Below are 15,802 nucleotides of genomic sequence, written 5' to 3' on the forward strand. Positions count from 1 at the left end.
AGTTTGCATGGGGAAATCTGAGGATTTTAGCAAAGTCAACTAAGCTCCAGAAGAGAGACAGTATTGTGGGGTTGGGAGAGGGAAGAGTTGGACTTTCCTGGAGCCTATGTACTAATTTATACTTTTTGCAAATGCATTTTGTTGTAAAATAAAGTACTATATTTTTACTCCTCAAAACTAGCACTTGGTATTGTCCCGGAAGTTTGTGGACGTCATGACAGAATACAATGAGACCCAGACCCTGTTCAGAGAACGCAGCAAAGGACGGATACAGCGACAGTTAGAAATAAGTAAGTGACCTGAATTTTCTTCCAATATAGATGGCTGAATTAACTTTTTTAATGGTCTTTGTTTGTTTGTTTTTGACATCTTTTTTTGTTGTTTTGGTTTATACAGAATTGAAATAATACCCCCAGTCTTCTAGTTTTATTTTCCTGTATTCCAGTTCTTATTTTGTACCGCCAGACAAGGTTTTTTTTCAATAAAATGGCAATGTATCATAGAATATCAGAGTTGGAAGGGACCTCAGAAGGTCATCTAGTCCAACCCCCTGCTCAAAGCAGGACCAATCCCCAACTAAATCATCCCAGCCAGGGCTTTGTCAAGCCTGACCTTAAAAACCTGTATGTAGTCCTGCATACTTCTCTATAGCTGCTCCTTTGGAACTTAACTCCTTAGATGATGAACACACATAAGCGTCTACTTGTTTGTTTTTATGTTACACATAATATAAATAGCTGGTTAAATTGTAACTGTCTAATAGACTTTGATATGGAAGAACTTACCTTGACCTGAAGAATGATTACTGTATATACTTGTTCATAAGCCGAATATTTTTGGTAAAAAAAGTGGCACATCAAAGAGCGGGGGTCGGCTTATAAATGGGTCTATACCAAAATTTGATGATTTTAAACTCTATGAAATCATTTAATTGAATATCTAATACATAGTCGTTTTATTTACCTGGAGCATTCGCAGGCATGGAGCCCCTCAGCTCCCAGTGGCGTGCCACTTCCCACAGCTCCCATTGGCTGGGAACGGTGAACCGCGGCCACTGGGAGCTGAGGGGCTCAATGCCTGTGAACGCTCCAGGTAAACAAAACGTCTCGACCCGCCAGCAGCTTACCCTGATGGGCCGGGAGCCAAAGTTTGCCAACCCCTGAAATACAGGGTCAGCTTGTGAAAGGGTCATACAGTTTTTACTTTTTTTACCTATCCATCTTGGGGGGTCGGCTTATAAACGAACGGGCTAATGAACAAGTATATACAGTAGTTTAAATGTTGATTTTGTTCTCAATAGATACTTCTAGACATATTCTTTTACTAAAGTTAACTTCATGGATTCTGAATATACAGTCAAATCAATAGCAAAAATCCCATTGACTTCAGTGAACCAGAATTTCACTCACTGTAGTGTTGCCAAATTATTACCCAGAAAGGTTGTCGACCTGTGCTGTTGAATGTTCTTACACCACTCCTGCTTCTTAGAATTGTAGCCTGTATTGTCTGGCTATACCGAAAGAAGGACAGGAAACACTTGATATGGTTTTAATCAGGCCACAACTTTATTATTAGATGTCTGGAACAACCCGGCAGATAAGTATACAGTGCAGGAAACTTCATGTTCATTTAATATCTTCTGCCAACCCCCCTCTTTTTTCCATCCAGGTCCACCAGCCAACCTATTCCTTGGACTTTACTATTCCCCCCGCCCCCCTCAGACGAGGATTAAGGTGGCATATAAGAAAGCGGGGTTGGCTCCCTGCCATACCAGTCATAGGAGCCCCGATCTCTTCTCTCCCCCCCCCCCCCCCCCCCCCCCCCACTCCGTTCCATTCCTTTAACCAACACCTCCTTTTTAAGTCCTTTACCAAGCCATTTATCCGGTCACTGTATCCCTTCCCTCTGGAGTACTAGCACTGGACATCCGCGCGCACTTACATAATGAGTGGCGACATAATAGCCTAACACCTTTCCTTCCTCACCATACCACAGCACTCCCTGAACCTGCTGTGGGGAAGGTGGGAAAACCCCCTACTCCACGTAGGCCAATCTGGTGGCGAGGGAAAAATTCCTTCCCAGCCCCCCTAGAAAGGAGTGGCTAGTGCGATGCCCACAGGAGGTCTTGACCAAACCTGGTATTTTGCCACCTCAGTGGGAGGGAGGGTGAGTGGTGCTCCACCTGGTCTGGGGAAAAGAGGCTTCCTCCGCCAGGCTTGCTCCTTTTGAACTCCTTAGCCTTTCCATTCCCTGGGGGGGGGAGGTGTGTGTGTGTGTGTGTGTGTGTGTGCGCGCACGTGTGTGTGTGTTGCCAAGCTTCCCCCTTTTGCAGCTTCTAAGCCTTCCTCCCCTTCCCTCCCTGGCCCGTAAAGCACTATTCCCTCTCCCCCGGCAAGCCAGACAATGTTCCCCCCTCCACACATGCATTAAAAGGTGCAGTGTGGTTATTTGTGTAAAATAGAAGATACTGGATATCCTATTGTTGGGGTTTTTAAAACTTGGTTTGACTTTTCTTGAATTGTTCTCTATTTAACAATTAGTGTAATTCATAAAACCATCGATGAATATCTCTGGAGGAAGTGAAATATCACTATTTTGGTAACACTGGGAGTTTCACTACTAGCTTTCCCTTCCTCACTGTTTAGGTACATCTCCTATAATTTAAGGCAGGGATTTTCAAAGAAGCCAAAGGGAATCAGATCACTGAAAGTCAGTAGGTTTTGGACATCCCCTTTGGCTTCTTTGAAAATCCCAGCATTAAATGAGTGTGGCTATGTTGGTAGGAATGCTGCCCAAGTCATTGAATATTTGATCTAAAAGAGTATGAATTGGATAAAACAATTAATCTTCACTGTGTTGTATCCAAACTTATGAATTGAGATGACATGTTTGTGGGAAGTATAAATCACATCTGAGATTTTGTTTGTTCTGGTTTGTTCAACTTTGTTTATCATTGCCTGGCTACAATATCGGTTACTGTAAGTGCTTTAAACAGAATGATTAAACTTGTGGGGGATCACTGCTTTCTGGTAGCTCTACCTAACTTAATGGAGGAGCAAAGTTTTCCACATTAGAAAGTAGTGAAATAATTTCTAGCTGCTTTTTTCTCTGCCTTCTCAACCAGAATCATGTCAAGTTACAACAAAAATCAAGAACTTATTCTTCAAAGAAATTGCCGAATAAACTTTTTGAACAGGAATTAACACACACTCTGATATTTTGTGGACAACATCTTAATACAGAGGTTCTTGTGGACTTCCTGCCCATCCATTCATGATTTTACAGACCATCATCTCTCTCTAGTTTTTGATTGTTACATCCCTATGGCAATTGCTTATATGAAAAAGTAATATGAGGAAATTATTTAATGCATTGGTAGCAGTCTGGCTGTATTTGCCTGAACCATCCCACCATTTCGCAGGAGATGATCCTGGTGGGAAACATTTAAGATATGGTGTAGCTGAGCAGTCCTTAACGAGAGGACCTTAGGAGAGGAGAAGCCAAGCCTGGAAGCATAGCTTGGGCAGGATTTTGTGGAGTTCCTTTTGTGACTAAAGCCAAATCCAATAATGGGGTCAGTAAGTTCTGATGTACCACAACTTGTGTGGACTCTGGAGTAAGGCGGAAGAAGCCAGCACCGTATGACCCTATTAGCAAACCACCAGAGTTTGACAACCAGTCTGTAAATCTCTGCATCCAGGATTGGATCTTTGTGCTATGTGAAATTCCTGTTACATTTAATCTGGTAATATATAGCTCTAAAAACCAAGTCTCTTTTGCCTGATAAATTCAAGTTCTAAACAGCTCTTCACTTTCTTTCATGATCTGTTCTTATTACCACAAACAGTATTTGTTACACTTCAACCTGCCTCTAGCACTGAATGATCATAAATGACTACCTCACCCTGCACTGAACCTGTAAAACATCTCTAGATACCGTACAGAAATTGAAAATGATTGTCATTTGGTTGTTGCAGTATCCTAAATCATTTGAATCTTTTTCTTGTGAGTTTTCAATAGACTGCCACCAATGCATTACTTCATTGTAACTTGTTGCTCTCCACTCAGTGTTTCGTACTTGTATACTTTAAATGAAGTATTTGTTTTTTAGTGAGGAATGAAGAAATAATTCAAGGATGAACCAGCCAACAAATGACAATCATTTGTGGCCAAAATGTGCTATGACTGGTGTAGTAATAGAAATGAAGACAACTGATAGTCTTTAAACTAAATAAATATCCCTTAAGTTTATCCCTGGCTTTTATTCGTATGTTTACTTTTAACATTTAAGATCTCTGGGAAACTTTGTACTTAAATAACCAGAAGAGATAAATATACTCAAATGATGGCAAATTAAAACTAGGCCTTGCTTTAGCGCTAGCTAAGTAAGGTCTTCTGGGGGTCCTGTGTCCCATGCAAGTTCTTCATTTCACAGGCTGGTCCTGTATCCCTCTCAGGAATAGTATGCAGTGGGGGAAAGAAAAGATGAACTTCTCAACCCAGTCTTCCTTGAACCATTGAAACCAGAGAGTGAGGAAACAATTTACTACTAGAAATCCTATCCCAACCCTCTTCTGGCAGTTGTACTGCTAAAGGGGGAAACTTATGCCTTTGTTTTTGGGCGTGTTTTTCCTTGCCCATCTCCTTCCATCAGCTTAGGGTCCTCCATGTTATGATGCCAACACTGATTAGGAGGTGTTGCAAAGAGCAGTGGGTCTAGAGGAACAAAACAGAGACTTGCATGTAGAATTAGAAATATGTGCAAGAAGCAATATGATTCAACCAAAATAAACACAAGTTAATACATCTGAGTGAAAGGTCTGCAACCCAACTATTCAGTGGGAGAAGCTATGTGGAAAGCAGTAAAACCAAAGAGACCTAAGATGAATCTAGGACTGCAAATCTGATCAGCCCTCTGCCATACTATATGGGAAAGAGAGGGAAGATCTTATGGTGCAATGGAGAATTAACACTCTTGGTTGCTGCTCCTTTTGTTATTGTAGTAACTGAGTTCTTTTGTAACTGAGTTGCTGCTTTCTGTTGGTTTCTCCTGCCAAGGTAATGGCACTTCTTAATTAGATATTTTTTTTTTGGCAGTTTACCATCCTCTCCACTCACCCACAAACACAAAATCCTAACATATCACAAGTTATGGCTATTTTTATTTAAAGTTATTTAAATTATTGTATCTGACTAGAGTTGAGTCTTTAGCATTTTGTGTGCACTGAAGACTTAGATACTCTCCAGGAGCTGCCTCCCTTCATTTAAGTGTAAGGCACTGCTTAGATATTATAGCTTTTGTTTTCATTGGGGAAAGCAGAATTCTATAAGGTGCTGCAGAATTTCTTTTTCTGTGGGAAGATAGGTAGAATATGAAACCTCTGTTTGAATTCTCTGCTCATTGTTTAACAAAATTATATAATATGAACTACTTGAACGTGCTAAGAGGTAATTTTGCTACACTTGACAGGTTTCAGAGTAGCAGCCGTGTTAGTCTGTATTCGCAAAAAGAAAAGGGGTACTTGTGGCACCTTAGAGACTAACCAATTTATTTGAGCATAAGCTTTCCAGAAATGGCCCACCTTGATTATCATACACATTGTAAGGAGAGTGATCACTTTAGATAAGCTATTACCAGCAGGAGAGTGGGGTGGGGGGAGAAAACCTTTTGAAGTGATAAACACCCATTTTTTCATGGTCTGTGTGTATAAAAAAATCCTCACTGCATTTTCCACATCTATGCATCCGATGAAGTGAGCTGTAGCTCACGAAAGCTTATGCTCAAATAAATTGGTTAGTCTCTAAGGTGCCACAAGTACTCCTTTTTGCTACACTTGAGTTTCAGTTCCTTTTTCATGTTTATGCAAACTTTGAGCCCTGTCCACACAGGTGCTGAATAATAAACTATATTAACCTTTAACATAGTACTTGAATTTCTATAGTATAATATAACTGACAATCACTTTCTCTAATATGCTGATGCAGTGATTCTCAAACTGTGTGGGTCGGGACCCTAAAGTGGGTCGCAACCCCATTTTAATGGGATCACCAGGACTGGTTTAGACTTGTTGGGGCCAAAGTCCGAGCCCCACCACCCGGGGCTGAAGCCCGAGGGCATCGGGGCTCAGGTTACAGGCCTCCTGCCTGGGATTTGGGGTTTGGGGCCCCCCTCCTGGGGTGATGTAGTAATTTTTGTTGTCAGAAGGGGGTTGCGGTGCAGTAAAGTTTGAGAACCCCTGTGCTAATATGAACTGAATCCTGTATTAAAATAATTTTAATCTCATCTTTGTAATACTGTTTCATTACTCATACACAGAAAAAATTAGATTATTTTGAAAATAGATTCCCTAGATATTCATGTGATTTAATATCTTCAATATAATATAGGAGTTGTACAAACATGAATGTTAAATAGCTTATCATTTTATATTAAAGTAATTTTTCCTATTGTGCTTACCAAAAACATGAAAACTGAATTTCATGATTTTATTTTTTCATTAAATTTAACCTCCTATTGTGTGTTTGCAAAAATATTTGATTCTTGCAATACTACTTACCCTCAGAAATAGCTTCAGGAATAACAGTTTAATAGCACAAGGACACATTTTGGTAGAAAACTGTCTTTAACAACCTCATGTTTCTTAGCTCCCAGTCTTAGCCTTATAGAGACACCGTAATAGGGGAATACATTATTATGGAAAACAGCTTTCTTAAAAAATGGTATTGTTTTGACCATGCAACAATCTAGAATCATTACCTTCAGGAGGTGGGTTTTTTCCCTTGTTTTCTGTCCTGTTACCACAGCTGCAGATGTTTTCATGCTGCAAGAATCTTTCATACTGTGCTTAATGGCAAGAGGTTTGGATGCTAATTGTTATTAAAAACTGTTACTTTTTGTGGAGTGGAGGTCTGAGTATAGGATTGTGGACCATCAACTCCTGTTTGCTAATTCTGGATTTAGCACATTCTTCCGGAGACTGTAATATAACTTCATTGCTACCACTTCCCCATAAACACAATGAATACTTGGGTTTGAGAGAGTCAACCAGTTAATTTTTAGTTAACAAATTTTAAGTTTGTTTTTGTGCTGTATGTGATTATTGTTCGTGGTAAATTCTCAGGCTTCTAGGTGTAGCAGAATACCTTTTATGTTGAATAGATAAACCACTTTATAACCTTAAAATATACTTTCTTCCTAGCTGGAAAGACCACCACTGATGAAGAACTGGAAGAAATGTTAGAAAGTGGTAATGCTTCTATTTTCACTTCTGATGTACGTATTCACAGCCCACTTTATGGCTATCACCTATTCTATTTCTTTAATTCAGGAATATGTCAATCACATACTTATATTAGTTATTTCGTATTTTCCTCTTTCAAAGATTATATCAGACTCCCAAATTACTAGACAAGCTCTGAATGAAATTGAGTCACGACACAAAGATATTATGAAACTGGAATCCAGTATACGGGAGCTACATGACATGTATATGGACCTGGCTATGTTTGTTGAGACTCAGGTAAATGAACCAATTCAAATATTGTCTTAGTAATGAAGTGCTTTGCATGTTTTGTAGTTTTCCTGTGAAAACAATACAGGACAGTCTTGATAACTGCAACATTTTTATAGGTACCATTTTTTGTTTAAACACTGTAATCACAACTCTGTAAAACTAAAGGCAAACTACTAAAGATTACACATCAGGGATGTTTTTTTAAAAGGCCAGAAGGCATTATCTAGTCTGAGCTCCATGTCTGATCACATCTGCTAGGGATAGTGAATAACTATGTGTCAGATGCTAAAGGATGAGATTTTTGCAGTATATATTTAAGTACAAGTGTAAAACTATTTTTAGTGCAATAGTGTAATTTCTTGATCAGGGCTAGATAATATGGTGGGTGAATACACTGACCTGAATGCAAATCTAGATTTAGATCATAAAGAGTAAATTTGGTCTAGCTAGGCCATAATGGCAGTTAATATATTGAAAACCAACCAACAGAATTTGTTAGCTATTGCAGAAGACTAACGTGGTGGTGGTAGTGAGTTAAATGTTGGGTGAGAAGTGTATTGGCAGTGATACTTGGTTATAATTTCCATTCACGTTAAAGGGAGCAAAGTCCGTAAGTGGGAGAGTGATAGCCAGTATCCTCACCTCTCAATTTCATAAATCTTATCTTAATAAGGAGGTGGGAAGAAAAGATCATTTAGGGTTAAAAGCAATTAACTCTATTTGCAGTATTTATAAAAATATGAAAAATTGTATTCAGTTGACCTGTACAAACTCTGTTCTTGGGATTCGCTGACTTTTTTTTTTTTATAGTGAAAGTAAACTGTGTTAGATCCACTGTGAAACAATTCAGTGGGTAGTACTATGAATAATCAGCCTATATTTAGCATATTCTTTTTTGGAGGATTTCACATTCTACAAGTCTGATACGTTGCCTTGATACAAAATGAATAAGTGTGAAAATTACTGGTATGTTATAAACTTGTACAGAAATGAACAAGTTATTTGTGCATCATTTTTAATGCTTTGCTGTTCACTGCTGCTGATTATGTCTTCTGGTGGACAGAAACACAGGTAACAGATCTACTGTAATATTTTCCAGACCTTGCATTTCATTCCCAAAGTTCATTAATCATAACTGAGCTAAAATTCATTATGTACTGGCATTCTAAGTAGTTAGTTTGGAGGAATCCACCTCCTTAAAACCTGTGAATAATTTTGGATGAACGTTTTGTAGGTATCCTTGCCGTTTCCATATGCTGCTTCAGATACTTCTGAACTCTTTAGTATGCCAGTTGTAGATTAGCTATTAAAGCATACCTTTCTCTTAGGAATATGCTTTAAATTATCAGTATTTTGTCCCTACCTGCCCTTACCAATATTTTTTTTCTTTTTAGGTTAAAATATTTTTCTTATGAGACCTTGCTTCCCATTCCTTTTTTTTCCATCACATGTGGATGCAAAAATAAAAACTTCAGCCATTAATACATAATTCTTTTTCATGTTTAAAATCATTTTGATATGTTTACTCAGGTTCATTATGCGGGGCTCCAGAAAATTCCAGTAGTGGTAAAAAAAAAATTTCTTAATTTTATTTTAAGGGTGAAATGATCAACAACATAGAAAAGGATGTGATGAATGCATCAGATTATGTAGAACATGCTAAAGAGGAGACAAAAAAGGCAGTTAAATATCAAAGTAAAGCACGAAGGGTAAGGTTTTTTCTGGATTTTCATTAACTCAATTAATATGGCATAACAAAAGGTAGTTTTTATTGTTTTTAACTTCACATGCTGTAACTTGATCTTCTTTGAGTACTTGCATATGTCCATTCCACTGTGGGTCTGTGCATGTCCCATGCACCGGTGCTGGAGAGTTTTCCCTAACAATATTCGGGGGCAGCCCCAACCATTCCCAACCTCCTCGTGCTTCGAAGAAAGTGGTATAAATGATGGAGCCACCTCTCCTTGAGTTCCTTCTGACCATCCATGTCAGTTGTCAGAGCATCTGTGTTCTTTTTCAAGTTTATAGTTCTGTAGTGTCAATCAGTATGCGCTGTTGGTGATGAATGGCTATTCTAACTGGGAGGCAATCTGTTAGCCAATAATGTGACAGGGGGTTGAGAGAACAGAGTTCTTCAGTCCTTTGCTGCTGAGGGCTGCCTTGTCTCTCTATCAGCTCTTCAGGCTCCTTGGATGTGACGGATTCTGTAGTGAGAGCTATGGTGACAGCACTCACTATGCGTCATTGCTCCTGGTTGCAGTCCTTTGGGATCCCTGTGGAGGTGCAACAAACAATTGAGGACCTTCCGTTCAAGGAATGTGCTTTGTTCTTACTGTGACCGGGTTGGGCCAGATGGCTACAGGAGAGTAATAGAAGGCAGATATATTAGCCCCAGGTTAAGTAGGTCCCTTTTCTCTGGGTAAAGTAACAGGGCAGGTTCCAGAACAATCAGGAACCTTCTGGAGACAATTAAGATAGACAGGCTGATTAGAACACCTGCAGCCAATCAAGAAGCTGCTAGAATCAATTAAGGCAGGCTGATCAGGGCACCTGGGTTTAAAAAGGAGCTCACTTCAGTTTGTGGCGCGTGTGAGGAGCTGGGAGCAAGAGGCACTAGGAACTGAGAGTGAGAACGCGGACTGTTAGAGGACTGAGGGGTAGAGAAGCATTATCAGACACCAGGAGGAAGGTCCTATGGTGAGAATAAAGAAGGTGTTGGGAGGAGGCCATGGGGAAGTAGCCCAGGGAGTTGTAGCTGTTGCACAGCTGTTCCAGGGGGCACTCTAGACAGCTGCATTCCACAGGGCCCTGGGCTGGAACCCGGAGTAGAGGGCGGGCCCGGGTTCCCCCCAAACCTCCCAACTCCTGGTCAGACACAGGAGGAGTCAACCTGGACTGTGGGTTCAGAAAAACAGCCAAGGTAAGGGCTGCCGTGACGCTCCAAAGCGAGCAAATCCACCAATAAGCGCAAGACCCACCAAGGTAGAGGAGGAACTTTGTCACATTACCTAAAACAAACAAAGTATCGCACACAGTGAAGGACTTGAGAGTGGTTTTGAGGTCCTTGGGTCTCTACAATTTGGTTGCAAAGCAGACAAAATTATCATCCTCAGTTCCAGCCTAGACAGCAGTATTATCCCTTCCATCAGGCTGACTGCTCTAAGGGAAAGCAAAGGAGGTCACAGAGCAGAAGGCTGTTGCCCTCTGTTTCCCTGGTCTCTTCATCTAGACATCCCCAGGCCTCAAAGTATTGGTTTGACTCTTTTATGTCAAAGACAGTATACTACCAGATCTGGACCAACCTGATCCTTCCCCTCCCCCATCTGCACCCCCTGGACAGAATATCCCATTTCCTGCATGCCTGGCAGTCAGTCCATCACCCCAGACAAGTGTGTGTGCAAAGCAAGATGGAATCAGGATTATACTCTGCATTTTCTTTCTGTCCACCAACGTCACCTTCCAGTCCCTCTTCAGGGACCCCCTCTCATGAGTCTGCACTAAGGCAAGAAGTGCAAACTCTGTGTTCTTTGGGAGCCATAGAAGAGGTTCCCCTTCAATATTTTCTAATACCCACGGCTAGAGGGTGTCTGAGATCCATCCTAGACCTTCGGAACCTGAACAAATATATCAAGAACATGAAGTTCTGCATGGCGTTCCCTTGATCCAGGGGGGAGAGAGTGCTGCCCTCAATTTACAAGATGCCTATTTCCATGTGACGATCAATCCTGGCCACAAGAAGTTCTGAGGTTCATGGCAGGGGAGGATCATTACCAGTTCACCATGCTGCCATTCGGTCTATCATTGGCACAGAGGATCTTTATCCAAGTGCATGACAGTGGTGGCAGCCTACCTCCACCAGAGAGACATCTATGTTTATGCTTACCTGGAAGACTGGTTATTTCGGGGTTGCTCCGGACACTAGGTGCAGGCTGTGGTCCATCAAACTCTGTTCAATACTCTGGGCCTGAAATGAAGCAAAGAAATGCCCATGTTATTGCCTCTGCAAAGAATAGAGTTCAGAGGAGTGGTCCTGGACTCGACTTCTGCCAGGGCATTTCTGCCTCGTTCCAGATTTCAGACTCTACAATATCTGTGTCCCCCTCAAGGATCATCCACAGACGACTGAGAAATTGTTTAAGGCTCCTAGGTCACATGACCAAATGTACATATATTATTCCTAATGCCAGGCTGCGTCTCAGAGCATTGTGAGCATGGGTCTGATCAGTCTATCGCCCTCAGAGTTATCTAGACAAACTAGTATGCGTTCTGGACATGATAGCATCATCTCTTAGCTGGTGGATGAGCCAAGACAATGTGTGCAGGGGTGTTCACCCCTCTGCACTGCTTTCCTTCCATGACTTCAGTAATGGAAACTTCAGTCATGGGGTGGAGAGCACATCTGGGTGATCTTCAGACTCAGGGTTTGTGGACTATACAGGTTACAAATTATCCTCAAGTTGCAAGCAATATTCCATATGCATCAGCGTTTCCTACCTCCCATTCAGGGCAAGACTGTCCAGGTGCTCACCACCACAGTGGCATTTTATGTGAACAAATGGGTGGCCCAAGGTCAGACAGCCTGTGCCAGAAGGCAGTCAAGCTATGGAATTTCCGCATACAGAGCTCCGTCATTCTCAGCATGTTGCTTGATGGAGATTCAAAATAGCTTGGCAAGTCGTCTGAGCAGATCCTTCAACATAGACCATAAATGGTCTCTCAACCCAGCCGTTCTAGTTTGTGTTCTTCATAGGAGGGTTTCTGTTGGCTGATCAATTTGCAACACAGCAAAGCAGAAAATGTCCCTTATTCTGCTTCAGGGTTGGTCACAGCCCAGAATCAATATCCAACACTTCTCTGTTTTTCATGGGACAAGGACCAGCTGTATGCATATCCACCAGTGCCTCTTTTTCCAAGGGTCATGCTCGGGCCCCAACAAGGTCATGGCAGAATGATCCTCATAGCTCAGTCTGTCTGAGACAGCCATGGTATTCAGACCTACATAACCCATTCACTGACCACCCTTCCCATTACCAATAACCAGAGACCTTGTCACCCAGAACCATGGTTTGGTGCTCGATCAAATCCTAGTGCTGCACCTCATGGCATGGTTCATCAATAATGAATGCACAAGATATTTTTTGCTCAGTTGCTGTCCAGAATGTTCTCCTTAACAGAAGGAAACCTTCCCCATGAGCGGCTTACCTGAGTAAGTGGCAACAGTTCTCCATCTGGGTGGCTTCCCATAATGCCACCTACTCAGAAAATGATTCAATCGATTCTAGACTACCTCTGACTACTTAAGGATTCAGACCTAGCTCTCACTCTGTTAGGGTGTACATGGCAGCCATCTCAGCATTTCATTCTCAAATTGATGGTAAGACTCTATTTACTCACTCTATCACAACCAGGTTCCTGAAAGATCTAGATTATTTCTGCCTGTGGAGATCCAGCACTATCTTGAGATTTGAATTTAGTTTTGTCTACTCTTATGAACCCTTCTGTTGAACCTTTCGCATCATGCTTACTTCTGCACCTTTCACCAACAGTAGCTTTCTTAATGGCTATTATCTCCACTAGGAGGAAGAGGAACAGAATGCCCTGGTCATTGATCAGTAATATACAGTTTTCTACAAAGACAAAGTTTAGCTACGTTTCTCTCCAAAGTAGGGTGTGATTTCCACCTGAATCAGTCTACATATACTTGCCAGCTTTCTTCCCAAAGCTTCGTACTCACAGGGACAAATGAAGACCCACTCTCCTTTCCCAGTGCAGTGAAGTCTACTGTTGGATTCCACTGTGAAGGAACTGAGGGAAGCACTGGCCAGTTCTTCCTTTCATACCTCTCACTTAAGAGCAAGAGCAGCTCGGGCATGGGTGTGGCTGTCCCGAGTGGTACATCTAAACCCTCAGCACCAGTGCGTGGGGGACATACACTCCCCCCGCCCCCATGCTTTAATGGACAATATGCAGCACATCTTGAAGAACAACATTTATGAAAAGGTAAATAACCTTTTTGTTTTTTGTTTTACTTGTGTTTCTATACTGTAAGCATGTGACCATACAAGAAATAACACTTAGCTCTTTTAGAGTTACTATGTATGGGTCAAATGAAATGGGATTGGAAAATTTTATATTCAAGTTGTCCATGGTCTCTGTCCTTAAAAAGTGAAGTAAATTTCTTTATCAAATTTCCTCTTCCCGTCTGTTATACACTCCATTTATTATTACAGGATATAGCTTATCAAATTTTGTTCTGAATAGGCTTTAATGTGAATTGGAATATTACTTCTGAAGGGTAGAAATTTGTGGGAAGGGAATAGGTCACAATTCACATACAGTAAAGATTGACTTTTTCCATTAAAGCAAATTATTTTTGAATGCATAGAAACTGTACACCCAAAAGAAGTGTTTAAAATGTGTCAGTGGTAAGTAACTTCTGTGGCACAAAGTTATTCAGGAGTGAAATATGTTTATAAAGGCTTAGAAACCTCTGTAATTGAAAGACTTATCTGGGCATGTGGTTGTAATCATATATTTAAAATTAATTTGATTTTTCTGCTAGCATGGTAAATCTCCTTCAGCAAAAGTAGAAATTCCATTCATACCATATTATTTTCAAAGATTCAGCGACCATAGTTTATCAAAGACATGCACTTCTATAAATGTATGAATCATCATAATTTGATGGGCATCATACCTGGTTCAAAGAAACAAAATGATGTGATCTCACTGGAAAGGTTTATTTTTAAAAACCGCATTTAATTCACTTGCATTGACACTGAAAATGCTTCAGTGTTTCAATATGCTTCTTCCCTTCAGCCCCCAAGATGAATCATTATGAAGTCAGTAATCTACTAAAACAGTTGCTTTTTGACCTCTGAACACTAATGGTTTTGCAGTCTAGCATCTGCATTATATTAAAATTCTTTTAAAACTGCAGTGGAATTTTGTGAGTTATATAATAAAGTGGGGCGGGGGGAGGTGGCAAGGGAGACTACAGCAAGATTTTTCATTATGTTTGTGGCATGTTAAGTAGCTTCAGAGCAGGCAAGTCATATGGAAAGACCTGACTGTAGCTAGAGACTGTAGAATTGTACTTAGATTATTTATAGATAAATAATCTTCAATTCCAAAAGCAGATTATACACAGTCTGTTTGAGGTGTATATATTCTCTGTCCCAATACCCTCTACATAAATATATATTTTTTTCCGTATTGGCAACTGTTAATATGTTTAAAATGAGGTAGATATCAGATATGAGAGCCCAACTGTTTCCTTGCAAATGTTGGCAAAAAAGCTAATAACTCTGACATTTGCAGTAAACTCTAGCCTCACTAGATAGAGATCCTTTTAAGAAACCAAGTGGCAGTCAAAAATGGTAGCCAGGACCATTTCAGGCTTCAAAAATTAAGGTGGTACTAAAAAGACTGAATTTCTTTTCTACAGATAGAGAATAAATCCGGATCCTATTTAACACTGTGTTCTGAAACTAATCACTTTGCTTCTCTTCGACAGAAAAAGTGGATAATTGTCATTCTATCGCTGGTGTTGGTTGCCATAATTGCTCTAATTGTTGGTTTGTCAGTTGGTATTCGATGATGCTTGGATAACTTCAGCATGCATGTCTCTGCCAATGCGGCAGTAAGTAACTAATCAACTAATTTGCTTCATTGTTATTGTTTAGTTTTGAGAACTCACTAAGCAAACAAGCTATTTTGTACCAACCCTTAACACATATATAGTTTAATACTGTAATGACCAGGCAGGGGGACTGGACCTGATGAAGCAGTGAATCTTGTCAGTCTCTAGTTGCTATAAAAGCCCTAATGTATGTTCAAAAGTAGATATCTTTTGAATTATGAAAACTGAGATCTAGTGGTAATTTTATGTAATTTACAGATTTCAACCTCATGTAAGATCTTTGAGTTTTTAAAAATCAATGGGACAGATCCTCAGCTGGTGTAAATTGTCATAAGCCTGTTAACTATTACATGGACAGTTTACACCAGCTGAGGATCTGCCCAAGATGAGAAATCATTTTCACACGGAGTATAACTTTTATCATGTAGTGCGTTTACAGTTATAAAGAGCTTTCAAGACAGACCCATATTACATATGTCACTCTGAAGCCAGAGTGTGTTTTGCAACCAGTGTGTTAAGATTTCCCAGTTAGAAACCAGACTTTTTAAATCGTATGCTTTCTAATCCGCTCTTTTTTTCTGAGATGGCGATATTTAGAAGTGGGCATCTGCACAAGATACTAACTCTAAAATAACAATGCAAATTT

At 40.4% G+C, this 15,802-nt stretch overlaps 1 protein-coding gene across 4 annotated transcripts in view; it reads left to right on the top strand.

Annotated features, from left to right (window-relative positions):
• STX2 (syntaxin 2) overlaps positions 1 to 15,802 on the top strand; it is a 74,039-nt gene that overhangs the window by 21,551 nt on the left and 36,686 nt on the right. For 2 of the 4 annotated variants that reach the window (XM_037878838.2, XM_043529361.1), the window contains exons 6-9: positions 182 to 290; positions 7,200 to 7,273; positions 7,383 to 7,520; positions 9,113 to 9,223. In XM_037878838.2, coding sequence (XP_037734766.1) covers positions 182 to 290; positions 7,200 to 7,273; positions 7,383 to 7,520; positions 9,113 to 9,223 — 432 coding nt within the window. Of the gene's footprint in view, positions 1 to 181; positions 291 to 7,199; positions 7,274 to 7,382; positions 7,521 to 8,577; positions 8,586 to 9,112; positions 9,224 to 15,030; positions 15,157 to 15,802 lie in introns of those variants that run through there. The other 2 variants (XM_037878840.2, XM_037878837.2) reach the window with 2 other exon arrangements.

This window comes from Chelonia mydas, chromosome 15 (genome assembly GCF_015237465.2).
Source record: "Chelonia mydas isolate rCheMyd1 chromosome 15, rCheMyd1.pri.v2, whole genome shotgun sequence".
Taxonomy (NCBI): domain Eukaryota; kingdom Metazoa; phylum Chordata; order Testudines; family Cheloniidae; genus Chelonia; species Chelonia mydas.